The following is a 25,184-nucleotide window of genomic DNA, read 5'->3' as shown; positions in this document are numbered from 1 at the left end:
AAATTCTCTCTGAATGTTGAGATCACTTCCCCTTTTAAGGCATTCAACTGATTGGATAAAGTGTCACTCATTGCTGACAGCAATCTCCCTAGTTTTGTTTTGTTTTTTAAAGATTTATTTATTTATTTCTCTCCCCTCCCCCCCGGTTGTCTGTTCTCTGTGTCTATTTGCTGCATCTTCTTTGTCTGCTTCTGTTGTTGTCAGTGGCACGAGAATCTGTGTTTCTTTTGGTTGCATCATCTTGTTGTGTTAGCTCTCCGTGTGTGTGGCGCCATTCCTGGGCAGGCTGCACTTTCTTTCACACTGGGCGGCTCTCCTTTCGGGGCGCACTCTTTGCGCGTGGGGCTCCCCTACGCGGGGGGACACCCCTGCGTGGCAGGGCACTCCTTGCGCGCATCAGCACTGCGCATGGCCAGCTCCACACGGGTCAAGGAGGCCCGGGGTTTGAACCGCGGACCTCCCATATGGTAGACGGACGCCCTAACCACTGGGCCAAGTCCGCCGCCAATCTCTCGAGTTGATGTAGATGTTATCAGCCCTCTACGCAGTAAAGTCACTGGTGACTAAATTACAATTAGCCAATTACCTGGCCAAGCTGACACAGTACCTTAACTATCACCACATCACACTAACTTCTTCAACTAATCATTTCCTTTTCTGTCAAAAACGCCATCTGGGGAGCGAAATCAAATGGGAGGTTAATTTTCACTTTTATTTTGAAAACTAGAGATGTTCACCACATAATCTAAATTTTAAAAATTTATGAAAAGCAAGAATGTGAGCATGTAACTAATATTTCCTTTAAAACGATTGCCCAAAGGTATGGTTTCCAGCAACGATTACCGTGTTCTTATGTGGACCGGAGTTTCTGGAGGCATTCCAACAAATGAGACCACATTTGCAAAAGTATTAAAAAATGAAGGTTATGCCACTGGACTAATAGGTATGTACGTATATTTTTAGTGTTAAGCACATTGCATTTATATGGGGAGTATATTCAACAATCAAATTTAGAAATGAACTGTTTTGTCTAGTAGGATTTTCCACTAGACACAAAAGCTAACTACACTCAGAAATGACATAACTTCCAGATTTCCTGATGCAAAGTAGGTGCTGAAGAAATTCCTTTTTAATGCTATATATATATGTATATATATATATATATACTTTTTTAAAGATACCAGGGATTGAACCCTGGACCTCATACAGGGGAAGCAGGTGCTCAACCACTGAGCTACACCCACTCCCCTTCGATATTTGCCACTTCTCACAACATGCCAATGCACCAGAATAATAGAGTTAGAAATTCCATAACTTTTTTTTACCAAAAATTTCCATGATGCTTTTCTCCTTATGGAAACAGAGCTCCAGAGCTTAGGGCTCTCTGCTTACAAAAATAGCACGTTAATTTTTCCTGTGTTAAGAACCATGCCACGTACAGAATGCAATAAAACCAAGAACAATTGTTTCTTTTTCAAAGTAAACGGCATGTCAACGTCAAAAGGTAAGATAACAGACAAAAGGCAGTCCAACAAAATATGGAAACACTTTTCCAAAAAAAAAAAAAAACGCTGTCCAGGCACATTTGTCTCAATCAATTCCCCCCAAAAAAACAAAATTGTTCCTCCCTGGAGGAACACAAATGAGCACAGATTAGCCAAATGACATGACTAAGGTGTCCTTGTTAATGAAGAAAATGAAGGGGTAAAAAAAGTCTAATCACATCCATATCTCACCAAACTAAACCCCACATTCTTTTCCTTTTTACCTGTAGCATAAATATGGTATCTTCTTTGCCTTTGCTGCAAAAGTACTTCAATACGGCTCTTAAACACAGTCCATAAGTTAAGGAATAATCATTTCTTGACAGGGAATCAATTTGTTATCCTCACTGTCATCATGATACAGTAATGATACATTATTACATTATTACATTATAATGATACATTATTACAGTTAATACAGTAATAACTTTTATTAACATTACATTGATTCCTATCAAGGAACGAGACCAGGTGATAGCCTCAAGGGGAAATCCAATGCCTCCTTGCCTTTTGTTAAGATACAAGAGCCTATCCCCACATGTTGGTCCCTCGAAAATTGCTTGAGGTTTGTTGTATCTCTTGGCCAACACCCTAGTTCTGGCATCAAGGTCCTCAGCATTCTCCTCTGATTGGAGCTGAAAGTTGCCCTCTGAAATCTACCACCCACCTCCACTTTTGTTCATTACGCTGGTTCAACAGAGCAGAGGCAAATTCTAAAGTCTGCAGGTGTTTACCCCATGCCAATTACATCACGCCAAATTTCCCAGGCAATCTGACTTTTTGTGCTTTCATTCTCCATGGCCTCTGCCATTGGACCATCCCAAAACCGGGGGCATAGAAGACTAAGCAGTGGCCCCCAAAGGTCCTAATCCCAAATCCTCGGACCTGGAACGTGTCAACACTGAATTAAATGGTGAAACGGTCTTTCCTGATGTGGTTAAGCTAAGCAGCTTGATTCTGGATTGTCTAGATGGGACCTACTTCCAATGACGAGTGTCCTTATAGGAGAAACAGAGGAGATGGCAGGGAAGATGAAGGCAAAGATTGAAATGATGTAGCCTGAGTCAAGGACACCTGGGGCCACCAGATGTTGACAAAGCAGGACAGAGTCTCCCCGAGAGCTTCTGTAAAGAGCACAGCTGTGCCACAGCTTCAACTGGGACTTCTGGCCTCCAGAATTTTGGAGAATATAAATTTCCTGTCATTTTAAGTCTCACAGTTTATGGTAATTGGAAACCTCTCCAGCAGGTAATGCTGCCACTTGAGATCCTCCTCCCCCTGAAATGATGAGATGCAGACCATGGTATAAATAACAGCTAAAACTACCCATCCTGCTCTGAGCGCCCACCACCCCAACTGCGTCCAGGTAAGCTTGTTCCATCAACATCCTTTTGCCTTTCAGGAAAGTGGCACCTGGGACTCAACTGCGACCACAGCGGCGATCACTGCCACCACCCACTCAACCACGGTTTCGACCATTTCTACGGCATGCCGTTCTCCATGATGGGCGATTGCCTCCAGTGGGAACTGTCCGAGAAACGCCTGGCCCTGGAGGGCCAGCTCAGGTCCTACATCCAGATCGCAGCCTTGGTCGCGCTCACGCTCACCGTCGGCAAGCTCACGCGCCTGAAGGGCATTCCGTGGACGCTGGTCATCTTGGCGACCGCGGCGGCCCTTCTGCTCTTCGTGGCCTCGCATTTCATGGGCGTGCTGATCGTGCACGCCGACTGTTTCCTGATGAGAAACCACACCGTCACGGAGCAGCCCATGCGTTTCCAGAGGACCACGAGTCTCCTTCTCAAGGAGGCCAGAGGGTTCATCCAGAGGTGAGCTTCGCCACGGTTCTCATCCTGGACATCAACGTCGTGATGAGCACACAGCCCCAGTACTCCTCTTCTGTCATTGGGGTGGGATGGGTGAAGTGGCCCTGGCTCAGAAAGACATTCCGTCCAATGTCTGGACATTGGCCAGTTGAGTGGTGTGGCAGCGACTTGCCTTGCCACCATTAAAAGAGATTCTTTGGAATGTCCTACCTACATCCCCTGCTTTTAGGAAACCCTCTTACTGAAGAGCTTGCCACTCACCACGGGCCACATGCAACTATCATGAATCACCTAAAGAACCTTTTGAATAAAATCTAAACAGGTTTAAAATTCTATCCTCTTAAGACACCCTGTTACTCCCTTCAGCCTAGATGTAAACTTGAGTGATGAACGAGCTTCACATGTCAGGTGAAGGAGAATGTGATGAAAAGCCTTCCCAGACAGAGGGAGTTCTAACCTCCCCCCAAGGTGTCCAGTAAAGAAGGTGACACCGTCCGCCCCAATATACCTGGTGGGGATGAGCTTGTGAGCCTATTCTAGTACATTCTCACAGCGTTCTCAATGGAACTATCACACATACGGTGTTGATAATGAGCATACAAATCAAAACATGTGGGTCTTGAAACAGTGAAGCTTCAACAGTCTCCTATGCGTCTCTATTTTAAGGGGGTGCTTTAGACCATAGAGAGAGCAGGTGAGGAAGGGGGAAATAACGTATTACCCAGAGTGCGGGTGATAATTTTGAAATTAATAATCTAATATGCCTCATTTGTAAAGTGTATGCTTTTCATAACTACCTCATGTCTGTTTCATTTTTTTATATGATCGATTATAAATAAAATCAGATGTAAAATATCATTTATTCCACAAGATAGAGTTTGAGGTAGAAAAATATGCTGAAATAAATGTCAGGTCAGATGGTTGTCAACTTTCAGCTGTCATAGCCACATAGACTTTGAAAACTGCAATGTTTGAGAAAAAAATGATGGTAAAATCACTGTGGATTTTTTGATAGACATTAGAGGGGGAAAATTAAAGAGTGTCAAAACTAAGAATATTCTTCTGCTGCACTTGGAAAACCCAGACAACGTTGGAGAAAGGAAATGATTGTTCAGATCTGTGTTTAATGTCTCTAGAACTTTCATCTCTATTCTACTAAAATGTAACTCTAGTTGTTTTGTGTTTATTTTTAGAAACAAGCACAGGCCTTTCCTGCTCTTTGTTGCCTTCTTACATACCCATGTCCCTCTTGTTACTGCCAAGAACTTCCGTGGGAAGAGTCTCCATGGGCTGTATGGGGACAACGTAGAAGAGATGGACTGGATGGTGGGTAAGTAGCATTTTCATTTCCCAGCTGTTAAAACAAATACCATGCAAAGGGTCGGCTTTCGTAATGGGTATTTATTTGGGGTAAAAGCTAATGGTTACAAGGCCCTGAAGAGTCCAACTCAAGGGTGCTTCCTCACCAAAGTCAGTTGCCATGTCTTGAAGCAAGATGGCGGGCGATCTCTGCAAGAGTCCAGCCTTCTCCTCTGGGCTTCCTCTCTCTCAGCAGCAGCTGGCACAGGGCTTGTCTCTCAGGGCTTCCTCCCTCTCCTCACATAGGGCTTGTTTCTTTCTGGGCTTTCTATATCGGTCTAGGCTGTCTTCCCATGGTCAGCTGCAAATTATCAGGTGAATGGCTCATCTCTGCCTGGGGCCCCAGAATCAAAAATGGCAGAGCTCTCTCTCTTCCCACATCTTCTTGAGTGAGCGTCCACGTATATAGGCCCCCCAAGGTAACAGGACTCAACCTGAGTCACGCCTTACTGATTTGGTTGACTCAAAGCAGTAATCTTAGCAGGTCATTTGATCAAGGGGCCCTCAATGGAATCCAATATAATCAATAGGTATCACACCAGAGGAACAGATTTGTTTACAAACATAATCTTTCTCTTTTGGGGATTCACGAAAACAATCTCAAACTGTTACACTGGTTTATGACCCGACCCGTGGATCAGTCGAACAGAGACCTGAGGGAGGGAGTGGGAATGAAAAGGGACAAGAGACACAAAGAATGGAGACAAGACAGGATTCTGATCAAGTCTCGTTTATTGAGGGTCAATCAGGGGTTTTTATAGCCATGGTTGAATGAGGTGGCACATACTGACAACACATGTGTCAGTAAATGATTGGTTAACTAGATTTTTATTCTCGTGCCACACGCACGTGCAGATGGTTATTTGGCAATGTCGGTGGAAAGACTTTTGAGCTCTTTAGGGAGTGACCAATTGGAGCCCGGGGGAGTGGCGGAAAAATAGAAACTTAATTGCTTCAGCGAGGGTGGGGAAACAGAAACTTAACCGGGTTAGTATCTAAAAACAGCGCTTAGCAACAAGATGGCCAATACAACACCTGTGCCAGAGGCAGCTTCCCACAGGTTTACAGTTCTGAGACTGGAAGAGGTCCAAAATCGAGACGTCAACAAGGCTTCCTGAAGGCTGTGGGGCTCTGGGATTGGTCTCTGGCCATCCTTGGTCCATGGCCATGCATATGGCGGCACCTCCTCCTTTCTCTTCTGGGCTCCACTGACTTCCTTGATGTCTTCCTCTCTGGTCTTCTCTGTAAGGCTTCCAGTAATAGTATCGCCTTATCCTAAGCCAGCTGAGCCAAACCTTAACAGAAGTAACCTCATCCAAAGGCCTCATTTATCATGGGTTAGAATCCAGAACGTATTTTTGCAGGGTACAAAACTTACAGCCACCCCAGTACCTGTGCTGTGAGTGTAAATGTGATTTTCCCTACCCAACAGCCCAAGGAGGAAACCATCTAAGAATAGGAAGATGAATATGGAAGGGGCAGCACAAGCATTGCAATCAGATGAAATTTTTTTGTATCTGTGTGATGCTCTTTTTTTTTTTTCATTTTTTAAGATGTTATTTTATTTCTCCCAATCCCCTCATTTACACTGTTTTAATTGTCTTTTTTTTAAGATACATAGATCACAAAAAATGTTACATTAAAAAATATAAGAGGTTCCCACATACCCCTCACCCCACCCACCCACTCCTCCTACATCAACAACCTCTTTCAAATGCACATTCATTGCATTTGATGAGTACACTTTGGAGCACTGCTTCACCACATGGATTAGAATTTACATTGTAGTTTACTCTCTGCCCCAGTCCATTCAGTGGGTTATGGCAGGATATATAAAGTCCAGCATCTGTCCCTGCAATATCATTTAGGACAACTTGTAAGTCCCGAAAATGACCTCACATCACATCTCTTCTTCCCTCTCCCTGCCCTCAACAACTCACATGGCCACCCACAGAACAAGTCTAGATTCCTTTCCACGCCCTGCAAGGCTCCATGCGGCTGTCTACCACCTACCACCCAGCCTCATCTCTGTCCAGTCCCGCATCTTGCTCTTGTTCATCCCTCTTGCACCTTACAAGGCTGCCTGGAACTCACATAGAGGTTGCTCCCATCTTTTCCACCTGCTAAGGCTGCTCATCTTCACTCTTCAGGATTCTGCCCCTCCCCAGAGAGGCTACCCTGACTGGCCTTCTCCAGCCACCCCACCCTAATCACCTTCTACCCCTCGCCCATAGATTCTGTTCCTCAGTCGTTTCATTTTCGCTGAACAACGATATTTAGGGTGGGCTTGTTTTCTCTTCTCCTTGAAGAGAAGGTAAGCTCTCCATGTCTTGCTCTGTTTACCCACTGCATCTGCTGTTTTCAGAATATTCTCTGGCTCAAGGAACGTGGGTCTGTTTTGAGCGAGTGACAAATAAATGCACCATGATGGACACAGCCTTGTCCAAACTTGTCAAATGGGGATTCGTGCACCTGGGTTGGTACAGCTGAACCACAGCCACAGGGTAACTGTCATCAAAGACTGGAGGGGAAAAGAGAATTTTTCTAATTTTAAAAATTCTTGGGGTAAAATGTAGGATGTCAGTGAAATTTTAAGAAAAACTATGGGCTGTGGAAGAAACACGTGCCAGTGTTCAATCCATATCACTTTTTCAGTATGCGTAGCCCGCTTCCCTGAAGGAGAAATTCGTTTGTCTTTGCCGAGATGGATCTTAAGATGGAAAATATTAAGAACCCCTGGAAAAATGCAGGCTCTTTTATTTGCTGCCTCACATTAATTGTTTAAAGTTGACTCTATGATGTCACTATTTGCAACAAAAAAAAAAATTAAAATAATAAATGCAAAGATTCATGCACTCTAACACATTGAAAGATTAAGAACGGAATTTTATAATACAAAGTCAAGAACTCATTAAACTCATCCAGATAAGGAAACACGTATTTAAAAATGTCTTTAATGTCGTGATTTTACCGTTCCAATGCAAAGCTCAATTTAGACACAATATAATATTTTAAAAATGAAAATCATTGGAATTATGTAAATAGGTGAAGCACAGGAGATTAAAAAAAATTTAATATATTTTGCTCCTTTGGTCAAATGATTTTCCCTTTTATTCCCTGAAAGTCTGTTAGAGACTTGGACCCAAAGGGTATCGGGAATGAAAGGAAGAGAAAAGGAGTGAAACAAAGAAAGAAAGAGAGAGCTGGGATCAGGGGGTCTGCGAGTAGTCACTCCTCAGACAACTTTATTTTCTACATGTGGCATTATATATACTCAAACTATCGAGATAACAAACAATGTAACTACCCATTTACAAGAATCGTAAATTAAAGGATTTATCTTTAAGAACAAAGATTTAGTATTCCTTTCAAACTACAAAGTGTGTTTACTCATATTTCTCCCTGCCGGGGACAGCTCTGTCCTGCTGACTCAAAAGGCTTAATTGCTGCATTCCTATGTTAAAAGCGTAGCCATGGAAACAGCACGTCTCCCTTTGTGAGACCACCATGCCTCAGTTTCCAACAAAAGTCTCCAATTTAAACAGTATTTAGCTGGTTGTAGGCAATGCAACTTTACCAGGCTTGAAAACTCAGGTGACTGGCTCTTTTTTTTTTTTTTAAGCTTTGTATTTTGAAATCATTTCAAACGTACAGGACAATTGCAAACACATTACAAAATCCACAAGGAGAACTCCAACATACCCTGCCCAGATGCCCAAATCCACCAGTTTTAACATTTTACAGCACGAGGTTGTTTTTAGGACAGTGATACTATTGGGTATGTCACTCTAATGGTAGATTCATGGCATTAAGCATTTGTCAAACTCATAGAACTGTACAATACAAATAGTAAACCCTAATGCAAACTATGAATTTAGTTAATAATGTGGCATCACTGTTTCATCAATGTAACATTGCTCAATGAACCTGTAAAACTCAAATTATTCTAAACAGTCTATGAATTAAGAAAAAACTCAATAGAACATTCTCATATTTATACCATCAAGCCCAATCTTCACCCACCACTGAAATCACTATGCCACACAGTCCCTAGATTATTGTCTGGTTTCCTTTCAATTGGCATTTACGTCAAGTCCCAAAAGGCGAAAACACATGCTGCGTCGTGAGGTTTAAGATATTTGTTTATTTGGATTGGGTCAAAAGTGTCTGTTCTTTGCAGGGCACATCCTCAACACTTTGGACAAGGAAGGTTTGAGCAATAGTACCCTTGTTTATTTTACTTCTGACCACGGAGGATCCTTAGAGTCTCAACTTGGAGACAATCAATATGGCGGCTGGAATGGAATCTATAAAGGTAAGGCTGAACGGTTCAACGATACTGGTCTCCGGGCTGTAATTCCTAATCCCACTACTGGAATAGGGCCATCTTGTCAAAAGACTGTATATACTGTTGCTTCAGGATACTCTCATCCAATGCAGAAATTGCACTCTGCCATTCTAAGGTTTGAATTTTTAAAAAACACAAGTGGTTTGTAGTGTGTTTGATGTGGGCTATGGGTGGAAGGCTCTTTGTCTCTTGGAGATAACCTTAACCTAAGCTGTCTGTCCTGACTTGTGGGTGTGGGAGGGTGAGAGGCCGCAGCCCGTCCCTTGGTAACCATGGCAACGACTCCAGTCCCAGGAAACAGTTTAACAGTGCAAAGTCTATAAACTTTAAATATTCAGGGGAAATGCAAACCAAATGTGCTAAAAGCTTATCTAGAATGTCTGGAGTCCATGCTAAAAGCTTACCTAGGATGTGGAAGATAGATGCTAATTCAAGCCTATTGAGAACTGAAACAAAGGGACCATTTGGACATTCCTCTCTGTATAAAAAGAACTTAAAAATCTTGTCCGGGGCTCGGGTTCGAAACGGAAAGCTCCCGAGTCCAGCCTGCCATCAATAAACCATTTTTCCTTCTCAAAATCATTCCTGAGTCCTGACCTCTCTATACGCAAATAAGTAAACCTCTCTCAAATTCTACAACATGTTCCCAAGTTGTGCAACCATTGCCACAATCATTATAGAACATTTTCTTCTCCCCCCAAAAGACACCCCTACCCCTTAGCTATCAGCCTCTAATTTCCTCATCCCACCCAGTCCCTCTCACCCACTAACTTACTCTTGATCACTATAATTTGCCTATTCTCTATCATTGGAATCATATAATACAGTGTCCCCATATGTCTGCCTTCTTTCCCTTAGCATGTTTTCAAGCTACATCCACACCGTAGCATGTATCAGCACGCCATTCCTTTTATTAGACAAATAGCATCTGAGCGAGAGATTGCATTTTGTTTATCTCTCCAGATACCGATGGCCTCAGGTTTGAATGTTAGGCTCAGCCTTTGGGTTCAAGACAGATGGCCTCTCAGGAGGACCACATTTTATTCACTCTCGAACCCCATCAATTATAGACACACATGCCAGTATTATTTGATATGTCACAACCATTCTGAAAGGTGCTGTGGCACAGCACTGTTTGTTTTTTCATTTTCACTTAGAAATCTGAAAGAGTTTGCTTAGACTAATTTTCACATTTATGCTTGTCATGTGTGATGGTTAGGCTAGTGTGTCAACTCGGCCAGGTCATTGTGCCCAGTTGTTTGGTCCAGCAAGCCCTGGGCTGACTGTAATACAAGGGCATTTATGGAGTTTAGTCACCATTGACTTTACTGCAGTGGTAAATCATAGCTAGCTGGTTATAATTACATCAATCAGGGAGACTGCCATCAGCAGTGAGTGATGCTTAACCCAATCAGATGAATGCCTTAAAAGGGGAAGTGATTCCAGTATCGAGTGAAAATTTCCCAGCTCATCTTTGGACAGCCAACGTCTCCCAGGACTCATCAAGAACCTTCACTGGACTTTCACTGCAGCCCCTGGTTGCAGCCTGCCTGCGAAACCTGGACTTGTGCACCTCCATGGGGATGTGAGAGATTCATAGAATCACATACTATTGCAGATATCTCTTGTCGAGTCTGTTTCCCTAGCGAACCCTGACCGATAGTCTTGTACATACAAAAAATAAGGGAATATTGTATACTTATTCATTGAATCAGTTAAGATATTCCCAGTATATCCTCTGAACCCCTTTTCAGCTCAATGTCATCAAAGTTGTGTTTCCCCGACGCAGTACCATGCCGTTTGCCTTCGAGAGTGTGGATGATACAGAACTGTTTAACCATGCGACACTACTGTCCCACAGTGATTTTCCTTGCACAGTTTGGCAAGTTTCTGTGCACATGTGCACACAATGATAGCTCCCTCCTAACTGTTGGCCAGCCTCCAGCTATCTAGGTGAGCTGCAGTTATTGGGAAAACGTGCATCTTGGCATCCATGAAAAGTGGTACAGCGTCCTCAGAGGAGACTGGATAAATGATTGAGGTATGTCAAGGCACAAAACAGAGCAGGCCAAATGAGCTTTGCTGCAGAGGAGTAATCTCTGGAACACCCAAATACGTTACATTAAGGGACTTTGCAGACGTGATGAAGTGAAGGCTCTTGAGATAAAATTAAGGGGGATCTGTCCAAGTTATAAGAGAGAGAGAAGGGACGGAGCAGCCCAAGATCAAGAGATTTGCAACGTGCTAAACTGCTGGCTTTGAAGGTTTTAGTTTGTCAAAGTGTTGCCCACCCAAAGGACGGAAATGGATTGGCTTTTTTTTTTAAGATTTATTTTACTTTTTTATTTCTCCTCACACCCCCGTTGTTTGCACTTGCTGTGCCTGTTCATCTTCCTTGTTTTGTTAGGAGGCACTGGGAGACAAGCTCAGGGCCTCTGATATGAAAGAGAGGCATCTAATCACCTGAGTCACTGCCATTCCCTGCTTTATTGTGTTCCTCATTATGTTTTTCTTCTTGTGTCTCTCGTCGCACCAGCCTGCCACGCCGGCGCATCACACCAGCTTGCTGTCTTCTTTAGGAGGCACTGGGAACCAAACCAGGGACCTCCGATGTGGTAGGCAGGAGCCCAATCCGTTTCCCTTAGATTGGCTTTTATAAAGGGGATTTATTTGGAGTCAAAGCTTACGGTTGCAAGGCTATGAAAAGTCCAACTCAGAGCTCAGCTGAAGGCAGCCAGGTAGAGGACTTGTCGCTTGCCAGGCCTCTGCTCCCAGGCTCAGCTGCTCTGTTTTCTGCCCAATCTCAGCAGCAAGCTGTCAGGCAAATGGCTCATCTCCGCCTGGGACCTCAGGTCTGTGAGCCCCTCCTTTTCTCAGATGGCAGCCTCAAAAACGGCAGAGCTCTCTTTTTCTGTATCTCCATTTTGCATTAGACCCAGCAAGAGAATGGAGACTCAACCTGTCATCCCTCAATGACATAGTCCAATTTTGAAAAGGTCCCATACCCGCGAGCATGGGCCAGCCCATAAACGTAGTCTTTCTCTTCTTGGGATTCATACAATACTTTCAAAATGACACAGAAGCCCTGAGCCCAAGAATACTGATGGTCTCTAAAAAGCAGGAAAGATGAGGAATCGGGGTCTCCTTTAGAAGCTCCAGGACTCAGCCCACATCTAGAATTTCAGGATTTCTGACCTTCAGGACTATAAGGTAATACCTTTGTGTTTTTCTTGAGCCGCTAAGTCTGTGGCGATTTGTTAGAGCAGGAGGAAACTAATACTGTCATGACATTGAAAATGAGTGGTGGGAAAGCGGCTGTGGCTCCATCAGTTGGGCTCCCGCCTACCATATGGGAGGCCCTGGGTTCACGTCCCGGGGCCTCTTTGTGAAGGGAAGCTGGCCCATGTGCTGCGGAGAGCTGACGGCACACGTGGCGGCGCGGAGAGCTGGCGCAGCAAGATGACGCAACAAAGAGAGACAAGCAGATAGGGAAAAAACACGCAGCCAATGGACACAGAGAAGGGACAGCAAAGAATGGAACAAGCCACAAGGAGGGGGAATAAATAAACAAATAAATAAATCTTAAAAAAAAAAAAGTAGCCAGGGCTTCCTTTAAAAAAAAAAAATGAGAGGAGCGTGGATGTGGCTAAAGTGGTTGAGCACCTGCTTCCCACGTGGGAGGTCCCAGGTTCAGTCCCCCCATTGCCTCCTAAAAACAAACAACAGGGGAGAGGGGGCAAGATGGCAGCTGAGTGAACATCCCTGTTAGAGTCTTCTGCAGGGAATCGGCTGGGCGGCGTTGGAGACTCTTTGGGACCGGATTGTTTCGGGATTTTTGCTGGTCCGGAGGTGTCTGGACATCGATTTGGAGGGAAGGTAACAGAGAGGATTCGTCTGTGAAATATACACGGAGATCCCAGCTACCTGCAGAGGATTCCCTTCTTGGGTAGGCGGAGACGAGGCATCTAGCCCCGCTCGGTGGGGCTGAGCCAGGCCGGGCCGGGCCGCGGTAGCGCTTGGAGCCGGGCGGGGCCGGTGCAGGCCCCGGCTGCGGGCCGCGGCAGCGCTTGGAGCCGGGCGGGGCCGGTGCAGGCCCCGGCTGCGGGCCGCGGTAGCGCTTGGAGCCGGGCGGGGCCGGTGCAGGCCCCGGCTGCGGGCCGCGGTAGCGTTTGGAGCCGGACGGGCCCGGGTCAGGCCGCGGCGGGTACGGAGCCGGGCAGGGCCGGTCCAGGCCGCGGTGGCGGGAGGTGGATGCCGGAGCCGGCTGGGCCGCTGTAGCGAGCGGAGCTGGGCGGAGCCAGGCCAGGCCAAGGCGGCGTGAGGAGCCGGGCAGAGCCGGTCCAAGCCTCCGCGGCGGGCGGAGCCGGGCCTGCGGAGGGGTTTCTGTTTTTTTTTGTTTTTTTTTGTTTGTTTGTTTGTTTGTTTGTTTGTTTTAATTTTACTTAAATTTTTTTTTTTTTTTTTTTTTTTGAGCATCTGCAGTACTGGGGAGTTCGTGGGCCCTGGGCGGCCTATTGGGGGTTTGTGGGAAGGGAGGTGCTTGCAGACCCATTTGGGCAGACAGACGGGGGGGTTTTAGGGCAAAGCGGGGGGAAGTTGTTGTTTTAGATAGTGTTGCAATTGTGACACGTGTGTACCTGTATCTCTCTTCTCCCTATCCGTTCCCCACCGTTTGCCCATCCTCTTTTTCTTTCTTCCTTTCTTCTTGCCTTTCTTTTTTCTTTATTATAATTAGTTTGTTTTTTTTTTTTTTTTCGGTTTTCTCTTTCCCTCTTGTCCCTCATCTTCCACTTATTTTTACTTTAATTCAAGTATACAATAGGTGCTACAGGGAACACCTCACATTTGCTGGGTTTTCCCATCCTCCACTGCCTCATTTCTGTGTGAACTGATTTAGGCTACCTACACTATCCCCCTTCCCCTGCATCTTGATATCCACTATCATCTACTGTCTCTCCTATATTCCACCCCCCACCTCCCGTTCTTTGATCCACAAAGTGTCTAACTCTTAATTTCTAATACCTTTGTTCTGTTTTCTGTCTATTATCCACTCTTGAAACTATTACCTTTCTTTTCTTTTTCCCTCTCTCATGAAAACAATAGCTGTGTAGTTCATACCATATTCCTCCCAAATTCAGTCATCAACTTCATAAAAGGTACTCCACCTACAGCTATAACCCTATACAATCTACATGAATCTAACCTCCATCCTTCCAGATCTCATATTCCTGCTTTATTAACATACATCACCAATACAACTTTACACTTTTCCCTTGCTTACACAATTGCCTTTCCCCAACACTAATACTTTCCTCTAAAGTGAACTTAACCAACAACAAGTAACTAGAATAAGAAGAAAAAAGTGACAAAGAGAAGATATAACACCTGTGCAAAAATAACAACTAATTAACCTCCAAGAGCAGACAAAGAAGCTAAGGAACTGATTAAATTCGTCAAAATAAAGAGATGACCAGAAAGCAACAAAAATCTACGAACCAAACCAATAATCAGGAAAACATGGCTGAATCCAATCAACAAACCAATAATCACGAAGGGGAGCAAAACTTGGCACAAGCAATGAAAGATCTCAGAACATTTATCACCGACAAATTTGATGCAGTAATGAAAGAGGTTAACAACATGAAGACATCACTTGGAGGGGAAATTGCAGACATACGCAAAAACATAACAGATATGATGGGAATGAACACCACAGTTCAAGAAATCAAAAATACACTTGCAGCAAATATCAGCAGACTAGAAGAGACAGAGCAGAGAATTAGTGATGTGGAAGACAGTACATCAGAAATCAAACAGATAGTAGAAGGGGTCAATAAGAAGATAGAAAAAATCCAATTAGGATTTAGGGACCTGAATGACAATGCAAAACGCTCAAACATACGTATTATAAGCATTCCAGAAGGTGAAGAGAAGGGAAAGGGGTCAGAAAGAGTGTTGCAGGAAATAATGGCTGAAAACTTCCCAAATCTACTGAAAGAGACAGATGTACATATCCAAGAAGCACAGCGCACTCCACAAGTCATAAACCCCAACAGGCCCACCCCAAGACATATACTTGTCAAATTATCCAATGCTCAAGACAAAGAGAAAATCCTAAAAGCAGCAAGAGAAAAGAAAACCATCACATACAAGGGAAGCTCAATTAGATTAAGTGCTGATTTCTCTTCTGAAACCATGGAGGCAAGAAGACAGTGGTATGATATAGTCAAGGTACTAAAGGAAAAAAATTTCCAACCAAGAATACTCTATCCAGCTAAACTAGCATTCAAACATGATGGAGAGTTCAAAATATTCGCAGACAAACAGAAACTGAAAGAGTATACCAACAAGAAACCTCCCCTTCAAGAAATTCTAAAGGGAGTTCTGCAGGAAGAAAGGAAAAAACAGGAAAGGCAAAGTTGGAGGAGAGTATAAGACCAACAACAACAACAAAAAAGACAAAAAAAATATACAAACAAAATATGACAAACACAAATCCAATCAAAATATGGCTAACACAAATAATTCCTTGATAGTAATAACACTGAATGTCAATGGATTAAACTCACCTATCAAAAGATTCAGACTGGGACACTGGATAAGGAAATATGACCCATCCATATGCTGTCTACAAGAGACACATCTTAGACCCAGAGACGCATGGAGATTGAAAGTGAAAGGCTGGAAAATAATCATACAAGCTAACAATAACCAAAAAAAGGCAGGAGTAGCTATATTAATATCAGACAAAATAGACTTTAAATGTGAAACAATTGTGAGAGACAAAGAAGGATACTACATTTTAGTCAAAGGGAAAATCTGTCAAGAAGATCGAACAATCATAAATATCTATGCCCCTAACAAGGGTGCCTCTAAATACGTCAGGCAAACGCTGGAAAAACTAAGTGAAAGAATAGATACATCTACAATTATAGTGGGGGATTTTAATACACCACTATCAATTCTGGACAGAACATCTCAAAAGAGAATCACCAAAGAAACAAAACATCTGAATAGTATATTAGAGGAGCTCGATCTAATAGACATATATAGATCGCTACACCCAAACACAGCAGGATATACATTTTTCTCAAGCGCACATGGATCATTCTCCAAGATAGATCATATGCTAGGCCACAAAGAAAGGCTGAACGAATTCAGAAAGATTGAAATCATACAAAACATTATCTCTGACCACAGTGGAGTCAAGCTGGAGATTTGCAAGGGAAAGAAGCCCAGATTTCACACCACGATTTGGAAATTAAACAACATACTCTTAGAAAAACAGTGGGTCAAAGAGGAAATCTCAAAAGAAATCAATGACTACCTTGAAACAAATGATAATGATAACACAACATACCAAAATTTATGGGATGCAGCAAAAGCAGTACTGAGAGGGAAGTTTATAGCCATAAATTCATATATCAAAAAAGAAGAAAGAGCAAAAATTGAAGAACTAACTGCACATTTGAAGGAATTAGAAAAACAACAACAAAGTAACCCAACAGGAAGAAGAAGGAAGGAAATAACAAAGATAAGAGCAGAACTAAATGAAATAGAAAATAAGAAAGCACTTGAACAGATAAACAAGACCAAGAGCTGGTTTTTTGAGAAGATTAACAAAATTGACAAACCTTTAGCGACACTAACAAAGAAAAAAAGAGAGAAGATGCAAATACACAAAATAAGAAATGAGAAAGGCGATATCACCACTGACCCCACAGAAATAAAGACTATCATAAGAGGATATTTTGAAAAACTATATTCCAACAAAAATGACAATCTAGAGGAAATGGACAAATTCCTAGAAACACATAAACAGCCCATATTGACAAAAGAAGAAATTGATGATCTTAACAAACCAATCACAAGCAGAGAGATAGAATCAGTTATTAAAAATCTCCCAACTAAGAAGAGCCCAGGGCCAGATGGCTTCACAGGTGAATTCTATAAAACATTCCGTAAAGAACTGACACCAATACTGCTGAAACTATTCCAAACCATCGAAACAGAAAGAACATTACCCAACTCCTTCTATGATGCCAACATTACCCTAGTACCAAAGCCAAACAAAGACATCACAAGAAAGGAAAATTACAGACCAATTTCTCTAATGAACCTAGACGCAAAAATACTTAACAAAATACTTGCTAATCGTATTCAACAACACATTAAACGAATTATACACCACGACCAAGTGGGATTCATCCCAGGTATGCAAGGATGGTTCAACATAAGAAAATCAATCAACGTAATACACCATATAAACAGATTGAAGGAAAAAAATCACATGATTATATCTATTGATGCAGAAAAAGCATTTGACAAAATACAGCACCCTTTCTTGATAAAAACACTCCAAATGATTGGAATACAAGGAAATTTTTTGAACATGATAAAGAGTATATATGAAAAACCTAAAGCCAATAATGTTTACAATGGAGAAATCCTAGACTCCTTCCCTCTAAACTCAGGAACAAGACAAGGATGCCCACTGTCGCCGCTCCTATTTAACATTGTCTTAGAAGTACTTGCTCGAGCACTGAGGCAAGAACCAGAAATAAAAGGCATTCAAATTGGAAAGGAAGAAGTCAAAATTTCATTATTTGCAGATGACATGATCCTATACATAGAAAAACCTGAGAGATCTACAACGAAGATTCTAGAACTCATAAATGAGTTTAGTAAAGTCACAGGTTATAAGATCAATGCGCAAAAATCAGTAGCATTTCTGTACACCAATAATGAGCAAGATCAGGAGGAAATCAAGAAACAAATACCATTCACAATAGTAAATAAAAAAATCAAATACTTAGGAATAAATTTAACTAAAGAGGTAAAGAACTTATACACTGAGAACTATACAAGATTGTTCAAGGAAATCAAAGAAGACCTAAATAAATGGCAGACTATTCCTTGTTCATGGATAGGAAGACTGAACATTATTAAGATGTCTATCCTACCAAAATTGATCTACACATTCAATGCAATCCCAATAAAAATCAATGCAGCCTTCTTTAAGGAACTAGAAAAACTAACTATGAAATTTATTTGGAAAGGAAAGAGACCCCGAATAGCCAAAGACATACTGAAAAAGAAAAACGAAATTGGAGGAATCACACTACCTGACTTCAAAACATACTATAAAGCTACGGTGGTGAAAACAGCATGGTATTGGCATAAGGAGAGACATATAGACCAATGGAATCGAATTGAAAGCTCTGATATAGAACCTCACATATACAACCACATAATATTCGATAAAGCCACCAAACCCTCTCAACTGGGAGAGAGTGGCCTATTCAACAAATGGTGTCTGGAGAACTGGATAGCCATATGTAGAAGAATGAAAGAGGATTACCATCTCACACCTTATACAAAGATCAACTCAAGATGGATCAAAGACCTAAATATAAAAGCCAAGACCATAAAAACCTTAGAAAGCAGTGTAGGGAAACATCTACAGGACCTTGTAATAGGTAATGGATTTATGAATATCTCACCAAAAGCACGAGCAGCAAAAGAACTAATAGATAAATGGGACTTCCTCAAAATTAAAGCCTTCTGCACCTCAAAGGAGTTTGTCAAGAAAGTAAAAAGGGAGCCCACACAGTGGGAGAAAATATTTGGCAATCATATATCTGATAAGAAACTTATAACTTGCATATATAAAGAACTCCTACATCTTGAAAATAAAAAGATAAACAATCCATTTTAAAAATGGGAAAAAGACTTAAACAGACACTTCTCCGAAGAAGAAATACAAATGGCAAGAAAGCACATGAAAAAATGTTCCAAATCTCTAGCTATCAGGGAAATGCAAATCAAAACCACAATGAGATACCATCTTACACCCATAAGATTGGCAGCTATGAAAAAAACAGAAGAATACAAGTGCTGGAGAGGATGTGAAGGAAGGGGAACACTCATCCACTGCTGGTGGGAATGCAGAAGGATCCAACCATTCTGGAGAACAGTATGGCGGTTTCTCAAAAAACTAGCCATAGATTTGCCATATGACCCAGCAATACCACTGCTGGGAATATACCCAGCAGAACTGAAAACAAGAACACAAATCAATATATGTACACCAATGTTCATAGCAGCATTGTTCACTATTGCCAAAAGTTGGAATCAACCCAAATGCCCATCAACAGACGAGTGGATCAATAAAATGTGGTATATACACACAATGGAATACTACTCGGCTGTAAGAACAAACACACTACAAACACATGTGATAACATGGATGAATCTTGAGAACCTTATGTTGAGTGAAGCAACCCAGACATTGAAGGACAAATACTACATGACCTCAATGATATGAAATAAACAAGCTGCCCTAGATAGCAAGAGACTGAACGATAGGCTTGCAGGAAATCGGAGGGTGGAGGAAGGATATGCGCCGATGTCTGCAGGGGTGGAATTTAAGACGAGATGGTGGTAAGTATGAACACAAAGAAGAGATAAAAGGGGGGCAAGGGGTTGCCTTTGCTTGGGGCTTTGCGGGTTTGAGGGTGGCTGGGGAGGGACGGGTGGGTAACGTTGCCCAAAAGTGGGGGGAGGGAGGGGTAGCATACGAACCAGGAGAGGGTCAGGTGTTGGTGGAGAGTAAAATGCCGAGAAAATCATATCAAAATATAATAAAGAGGGTTACCTGTTTAGAATGCTCGGAGGGGAGGGTCTGATGCAGGACGGGCTCCTGGGGAATGTCTAAATGCTCATTCTGCCAGAGTGGGTGACACCATGGGGTAGAAACCCAAGTAGTGAGAGTGGGGGTGGACCCACATCCTGGGGAGGACTAATGCCATCCAATAGAGGGAACTGTATCCCTCGAGAGAAAGGGTGGCTCCCAGGGCATTGGGGCAGTTGAGCAAGTTAGGCCCTGAACACTATTCCATCTATCTCTGGAAGTGGCTCCTCAGGAAACGGAGGTTGGCTATCACTGAGGGCACCAAGGTGGAAGGGAAAATGGACATTAAATGTGTGGAACCAAAGTAAATGGGGGGTAAGAGAGGAGTTTCTTGAGAGTACACAAGGATGGATATAAAACATGTAATATTACACCATAACATATAGGAGATGACAGACTGATAATGTAAACCATAATGTAAAACATAGGATAACTAAAAATGTAAAGAACTGTGTATCCTAAAGTATGCACCATAATGTAAACACAGATGTCACCTTGTTAGAAAGCTAATGTCTCAGACTCTGTACATCACTTTAAGTAAATATGATATGAATAGGGCGTAAGAGTATCACTGTGGAAGGGAAAAGGTTTTCTGGTGGATGTGTGGGAGTGCTGTATATTATATATATACATTGCTGTGGTCTAGGACTCCTGTGAAGAAAAGCTGAATAATTAGGGGGGGGGGGGGGGAAATAGGATGTGGAATTTTTTCAAGTCAACATTCTTTATCTAAGTTCTTTATCTAACTTTATCCAAGTTCTTTATCTATCCTTTAAACTCATCGCTATATGCCATTCCCTAGTAAGGGACCATGACATTATATTGGGCTTCAAATTTCGGGGAGTTCTGGATCACAGAGTGTTTCAACAATGGCAATGGAGGGATACTGGTATGGGATACCAATGACAGGTGATATATGACTGACAGGGAGCTGTACAGAACATATGTCCAGGGTGCATGGTAATGTTTGGATATACTCATAGTGGCAACAATTAAAAACCACAGTAGGGGGGGTACTGGGTTCCTGGCCAGTGGTGCTCTGTCATGGTCCCTAGGGGAGCAGCGACAGTCTCCCAGGTACAGTGGCGGGGACCGGGAGGGAGTGAGGGTTCAACAGTGAGCCCCTGATGCTAATGACTATGCTTGTGAGCTGATAAACCCAAAATAAGAACAAGGCCTAGAGCAACTTTGTGCCTGGGAATTTCCTTCTGTCAGCCTTCATGTTACTCAAATGTGGCCAGTCTCGAAGCCAAACTCAGCATGTAAATGCAATGCCTTCCCCCCAGCGTGGGACATGACACCCGGGGATGAGCCTCCCTGGCAACGAGGGACCACTATCAACTACCAACTGATGATGCAACTGGAAAATGACCTTATACGGAAGGTTCAATGCGGATCAGCAGAATATCCATGTCTACATAAAATACCATGACTTTAAAATGCTGTTTGACCTAAAGTAAGGGGGAAATGGAAAGGAGAAATGAGTTTATATGGCTACGAGTTTCTAAAAAAGAGTCTGGAGGCTGGCAGAAGGTTTGCCCTCATGCACAACTGAGCAGAGTCAGAGAGACAGATAAAGCAGATACAACCCCCAGATATTGGTTCCTTTGAGGGCTAAAGAGACCCATGGGAGTTATGGTCATGGCCGATGGGGTTAACTACCAGGGCAGATGGCCCCTCTTTGGAAATGGTGTTTATGTGTGATGAATCTGGACTCAGATGGGATCTCCCTTCATAAGACTTTCATGCTAATGTGCTGGAGGTGCAGTTAATGTTGGGGTTTAAGATATATTTAGGGGATTTGAATCTCTGGACTGACAATGTGATAGCCAGATCCTGAGCCTCAACAGACTCCAGCACCTACAATCTGATTTATTGGACTTACCACACTCAGCTAAGATGGAGGTGAAGAAGGACAACCACCACACCATGGAGCCTAGAGTGATTACAACTGAAAATGGGAGGATTGCATCCAGCATCCAGGTGGAATCTGAGCCTCCTCTTGACATAAAGGTGCAATGGACACAACCAATCCAGTGTCCACATAGAAGAGGTGGCATTGGATTGGGAAAAGTGGACATAATGGACAAAGGGTATGGGGAAAGGCAGGAAGAGATGAGAGGTGGAGGCGTCTTCGGGACATGGAGCTGCCCTGGATGGTGCTTCAGAGGTAATCACCGGACATTGTAAATCCTCACAGGGCCTACATGATGGAATAGAGGAGAGTATGGGCCATGATGTGAACCAATGTATATGAGGTGCAGAGATGCCCAAAGATGTACTTACCAAATCCAATGGATGTGTCATGATGATGGGAACGAGTGTTGTGGGGGGGGGGGAGAGGGGGGGTGGGGGGGTGGGGTTGAATGGGACCTCACATATATATATATTTTTAATGTAATATTATTACAAAGTCAATAAAAAATAAAAAAATTAATAAAAAATAAAAAATTAAAAAAAAAATAAAAAAAAAATAAAAACAAACAACAAGCAAAAAAATGCAAAACCAACTAGGGGAGCCAATGTGGCTCGATTGTTGAGCACCTGCCTCCCACACGGGAGGTCCCGGGTTCAATCCTTGGCCCTGGTACCTAAAAAAAAAAGAACAAGAGAGAAAGCTGACATGGAGAAATTCTAATTTAATTACAAATCGGAATCGAAAAGAAGCCTCGGGACTTCCTCCAACAGAGGCCACCATCATCCTCCGCAAAATCTTTGCCATGAGCGATAAATGATCGAAAGGAAACGAGGGTGACAAAGACGAGACAAATAACCAACCGGTAAAGACGAGGAAATGAGAAGAGACACGAGGAGCTTCAAAGGAAGGCATCCAAAAAGGCATGAAGAAGAAGCAAGAAGGAAAATAGGGAGGGATGACAAGAAAGCACGATGTGAAAATAACAGATCCGGAGTTAAACGGGTAAGGCGAGGCTCTAGGAAACCATCATTGGCAAAGAGAAAATGGGAGAAAGATAAAATGCTTTCAGTGAGGCAACTGGTGTCACCCCAAAACTTAATCCAATTCTTAAGAAGTTTGAGGGAGATAGAAATCAGGCCGACAAAGAAGATCCAGTCTGAATCGAAGGCTGCAAAGCAAGCATAAAAGATGGTTTTAAAACAAACAGAAGGGTTAAATCCCCCAAATAAACGTGTAATTTATGATTTTTAAGAATCACACTCTTTTCTGTTCCTATTTCAACCAAGGAAGCAAAGGCATGGGCGGCTGGGAAGGCGGAATCCGCGTCCCTGGAATATTCCGGTGGCCTGGGGTGCTACCTGCTGGCCGGGTGAGCGACGAGCCCACGAGCCTGATGGACGTTTTCCCAACCGTGATCCAGCTGGGAGGCGGCCAGGTGCCCCAGGACAGGTACAGAGCGTGCTAAAGAAGCAGTGCCAGGCTGGGGTGGAGACCACACTTATGCCGAAAGTCTTTTTTTATTTTAACGTTCACGTAATTTTTTGTTTTGTTTTTGTTTTTTGTTGTCTTTTTTTGTTAAGATACATAGATCACAAAAAAATGTGTGGGGGCATTTTCAGGACTTGGAGTTGTCCTGAATGATATTGCAGGGACAGATGGTGGACATTCTATATCCTGCCATAACCCACTGAATGGACTGGGGGAGAGTGTAAACTACAATGTAAACTATTACCCATGTGGGGCAGCAGTGCTCCAACATGTATTCACCAAATGCAGTGAATGTGCCGCGATGATGCGAGAGGTTGCTGATGTGCAAGGAGTGGGGTGGGGTGTGGGGTATGTGGGAACCTCTTATTTTTTTAATGTAACATTTAAAAGTAAATAAAGAAGAAAAAATTAAAAATAAATAAATAAAAGCAATCAACCTGGCAATAAAAAATAAATAAATAAACAAATCTCATATCCTTTACCTAGACTGGAATCTTCCAGCAACTGGCTGTGTAAACTTTAGCAAATCATTCACCTCGCTGGATCCCATTTTTCTAGTCATTTAAGCGAAGGAGCTGTATTAGATGGCATTAAGGATCTTTCTTTCTTTTAAAATTCTCTGCTAACACAATATAAGTGAAAAATTAAAAAAAAAAAAGCCTGTATGGTATATTGTATAAAAAATAAAAATCAGGAAGAAAAAAAAAAACCTGTATATGTAAGAGGTTCCCAAATAACCCACCCCCCTCACCCCACTCCTCCCACATCAACAACCTCTTTCATCATTGTGGCACATTCATTGCATTTGGTGAATACATTTTGGAGCACTGCTGCACCACGTGGGTTATAGTTTACATTGTAGATTATACTCTGTCCCAGTCCATTCAGTGGGTTATGGCAGGATATAGAATGTCCAGCATCCCTACGATATCACTCAGGACAACTCCAAGTCCCCAAAATGCCCCCACATCACACCTCTGCTTCCCTCTCCCTGCCCTCAGCAACTCCCGTGGCCGCTGTCTCCACATCAGTGCTACAATTTCTTCCATTGCTGGAGTCACAATAATTCTAGAATAGAGTACCAGTAAGTCCACTCTAATGGATTTTTAACTTTTGCTTTGCCATAAGGCAGCCATGGAATCAGTATCTGGAAAACACAACTTTAGAGCCTACTATTGTTTGCTGGGGTCAAATGTTTGTTTCATTTTTGACACAAACTATCTTTTTTCCTTTCTCCTAATTTTCAGGTGGGGCACACTTTATTATGAAGGAAATTGTCACTGGGAAATGTAGAAATTCTTCATGAGAAATTACTTTTGGTTCAGTTGGTAAGGGCTTTTATAAGGTTGATTTAATTGATTCCTTGTCTTGAAACTTAATAGAGGGAAGCAGATGTAGCTCAAGTGGTTGAGCGCCTGCTTCCCATGCATGAGGTCCCGGGTTCAATCCCTGGTACCTCCTAAAAACAAAATAAAACAAAACAAACAAACAAATGAAAAAAAAAACAGGTCCCATTGGGAGCACATGTAGCACAGTGGTTGAGCACCTGCCTCTCATATACGAAGTCCTGGGTTTGACCCCCAGTACCTCCTTAAAAAACAAAAGGCATAGAAGATTTGGGGGAACATAGAAAGAAAATAAACCACTTTCATGCTTTTGCCAGCCTAGAGATCGCATGAACAGAAACACATATTTAAAAGTTTATGGTAAATATTCTCTTTTCTTTGTTTAAAAAAGTTCTTGTACATAGGGAGAAAATATGATTTTAGTGGATTTGCTGTATTTTATTTCAATCATCTCTGTATGGTGAATATTAGTCTTGCTTCCTTTTATTTTATTTATGTATATATGTGTGTGTGTACACAGCTTTATTTATTTTAGTGGCTCTTATTACATTTTTTCCATGGCGACTCTAAGCAAAATTGTCTTTCAGTTTTGAATTCTCTGTCTCTTCTGTGTACATGAACCAACTGGAGAAAAAGACTCCCATTTTATTGCTCTTACAAGTTCT

The 25,184-nt window shown here is 42.6% G+C and overlaps 1 protein-coding gene across 2 annotated transcripts in view; it reads left to right on the top strand.

Moving 5' to 3' along the window:
• The window catches only part of LOC139438381 (arylsulfatase L-like), a 47,580-nt gene that overhangs the window by 15,584 nt on the left and 6,812 nt on the right, over positions 1-25,184 (top strand). For both annotated transcript variants that reach the window (XM_071213482.1, XM_071213483.1), the window contains 5 exons: positions 821-943; positions 2,947-3,370; positions 4,561-4,697; positions 8,907-9,041; positions 22,972-23,134. In XM_071213482.1, coding sequence (XP_071069583.1) covers positions 821-943; positions 2,947-3,370; positions 4,561-4,697; positions 8,907-9,041; positions 22,972-23,134 — 982 coding nt within the window. The remainder of the gene's footprint in view (positions 1-820; positions 944-2,946; positions 3,371-4,560; positions 4,698-8,906; positions 9,042-22,971; positions 23,135-25,184) is intronic.

Source organism: Dasypus novemcinctus, chromosome Y (genome assembly GCF_030445035.2).
Source record: "Dasypus novemcinctus isolate mDasNov1 chromosome Y, mDasNov1.1.hap2, whole genome shotgun sequence".
Classification (NCBI taxonomy): Eukaryota; Metazoa; Chordata; class Mammalia; order Cingulata; family Dasypodidae; genus Dasypus; species Dasypus novemcinctus.
The sequence above is the reverse complement of the archived record's forward strand: the minus strand, read 5'-3'. Positions and strand labels throughout refer to the sequence as shown.